The sequence below is a fragment of the Aplysia californica genome, unplaced genomic scaffold, assembly GCF_000002075.1.
Source record: "Aplysia californica isolate F4 #8 unplaced genomic scaffold, AplCal3.0 scaffold01245, whole genome shotgun sequence".
NCBI classification, from domain to species: Eukaryota; Metazoa; Mollusca; class Gastropoda; order Aplysiida; family Aplysiidae; genus Aplysia; species Aplysia californica.
The window spans coordinates 28,985-31,274 of NW_004798515.1; the positions used below are offsets into that span (position 1 = coordinate 28,985).

Consider the following 2,290-nt stretch of genomic DNA (forward strand, 5'->3'; position numbering starts at 1 on the left):
CATGAATACATTACTCCTCTGAAACCGGCTCCGTTAGCTCAGGTGGGTGGTTGGCGGGTGCTCTGGTGTGGTTTGCTTCTTCTTTGCTATCATCAAACTTCTATTGTCCCCCCCCCCCCCCCCCTTTCTTCTTTTTTACGTTTTTTACTCTCTTGTAACACACATACCTATTCTTCGGCAGTTATATGACTTTATTGTGTTGCAAGTGCCGTAAAACGCTTACTAAAACTAAACAACCCTTTTGGCTCGCTCCTTTTGGAGACGAATGTTAAATTTGGAGGTCCCACCTCTTAGGCCTATCCGTACGTCGTGTTTTACTATCGTATCCATACGACGTGGGGGAACTCTGTGCCACCACTTAACCCTATCCGTACGTCGTGTTTTACTATCGTATCCATACGACGTGGGGGAACTCTGTGCCACCACTTTCCAAACAGGAAATTTACTCGTTAATCCGATCTGTACGCTTTGCATAGCAGTCCATCAAAATGATTTTTATGAGGAATACGGAAAGTTTCAAAGAGACTTTCGTACTAGAAGTATTTTAAAATGTGAAGAATACAACCCCAGGGCTGGTACAAAATGACCCCAGGGCGTACGGATAGGGTTAAATAATTCTATAGTGTCGTGCTGATCAGGGCGTAAAACTTGCACTGTACTTCTACATGATTCATTGTTGAGAGGTGAGCAAAAGACGCCCAGGTCATTGTGATCTGGCAACATTGTGGGTGGCTTGAGTTTGAGGACATGACTGTTGCGTCTTGATTGTTCACGTTCCCACGTCTGTCTGTCTCTGTCTGTCTCTGTCTGTCTGTCTGTCTGTCTGTCTGTCTGTCTGTCTGTCTGTCTGTCTGTCTATCTGTCTGTCTGTCAGTCTGTCTGTCTGTCTGTCTGTCTGTCTGTCTGTCTGTCTGTCTGCCTGTCTGTCTGTCTGTCTGTCTGCCTGTCTGTCTGTCTGTCTATCATTCTGTCTGTCTGTCTGTCTTTCTGTCTGTCTGTCTGCCTGCCTGCCTGCCTGCCTTCTGTCTGCCTGTCTGTCTGTCTGTCTGCCTTTCTGTCAGTCTGTCTCTTTCTCTCTCTCTCTCTCTCTCTCTCTCTCTCTCTCTCTCTCTCTCTCTCTCTCTCTCTGTCTCTCTGTCTGTCTCTCTCCCTCTCTCTCTCCCTCTCTCTCTCCCCCCCCCTCTCTCTCTCTCTCTCTCTCTCCCTCTCTCTCTCTCCCTCTCTCTCTCTCTCTCTCCCTCTCCCTCTCCGTCCCCCCCCCTCTCTCTCTCTAGCTCTCTTTGTCTCTGTCTCTTACTCTTTTTTCCCTGTTCACTTGCACTGAATGACCATTACCACATCGATCGGTGCGTCCCAATGCTTACTCTTAACAAAGTGTAGTAAAGTAAACGTAGGTGCTTCCTCTTGATCAGATGACAAGCAAGGGCACACTGTATAACATTTCATCTGTAACCGATTCGCACATTCATCATTTACATTTTATGCTGACCACAGCAGCTGTTTGTACCAGCTGTTTACAGCGGAAGGACAACGTTTGTTTGTGTGGGTGGTTGGCGGGTGCTGTGGTGTGGTTTGCTTCTTCTTTCCTACTATCAAACATCTATCATCCTTTTAAATCTCTCGTCCTTCTTTTAAATGTTTGTTACTCTCTTGTAACACCTCTAATTTTCTGGCACTCATATGACTTTATGCAGTTGCGAGCGCCGAAAAACCTCTACTAAAACTAAAACTAAAAGCTTGTTTTTAGCTGAGTTTACCAACACCTGCGTCAATGGTGTTACTAAATTACAGTTATAAAAATGTGTTTCGTCCTCTCGTTCCCAGATTTTTGCTCCTTCTCTTCAATCTATCAAACATCTATCGTCCTTATCTCTCCTTTTAAAAAAATGTAATGATGTGATTTTACTCTCTTGTAACACATAAAATCTATTCTTGGGCACTTATATCATATGACCTTGTTGTGTTGCAAGTGCCGTAAAACTTTTACTTAAAATAAACAACAAACCCTCTCTTGTAACACCTAATCTTAAGTACATTATAATTTACATAAACCTTATTGTGTGTTGCAAGTGCCGTTTGGTAAAACTCCCCCCCACACCCCACACCAAAAAAAAAAAGACTTAAAAACCCCCCAACTAACGTGCATCTCCTCTCTCTCTGTTTTTTCTCCCCCTCCCTTTGCCAGGCTGATGAGGCCACAGAGTTCTTAAGTCCACAATGAGGTCTGTCAAGTACGCCCGGAGACTGCTGTACCTGGCCGTTGCTGGGGCTGGAGGGTTCTACACGGCCA

The 2,290-nt window shown here is 44.9% G+C and overlaps 1 protein-coding gene across 1 annotated transcript in view; it reads left to right on the forward strand.

Annotated features, from left to right (window-relative positions):
* LOC101853754 (glycerol-3-phosphate dehydrogenase, mitochondrial) overlaps positions 1–2,290 on the forward strand; it is a gene marked incomplete in the record, with an annotated part of 57,515 nt that overhangs the window by 19,587 nt on the left and 35,638 nt on the right. Inside the window, 1 exon segment of the mRNA XM_013090375.2 lies at positions 2,186–2,290. Coding sequence (XP_012945829.2) covers positions 2,218–2,290 — 73 coding nt within the window.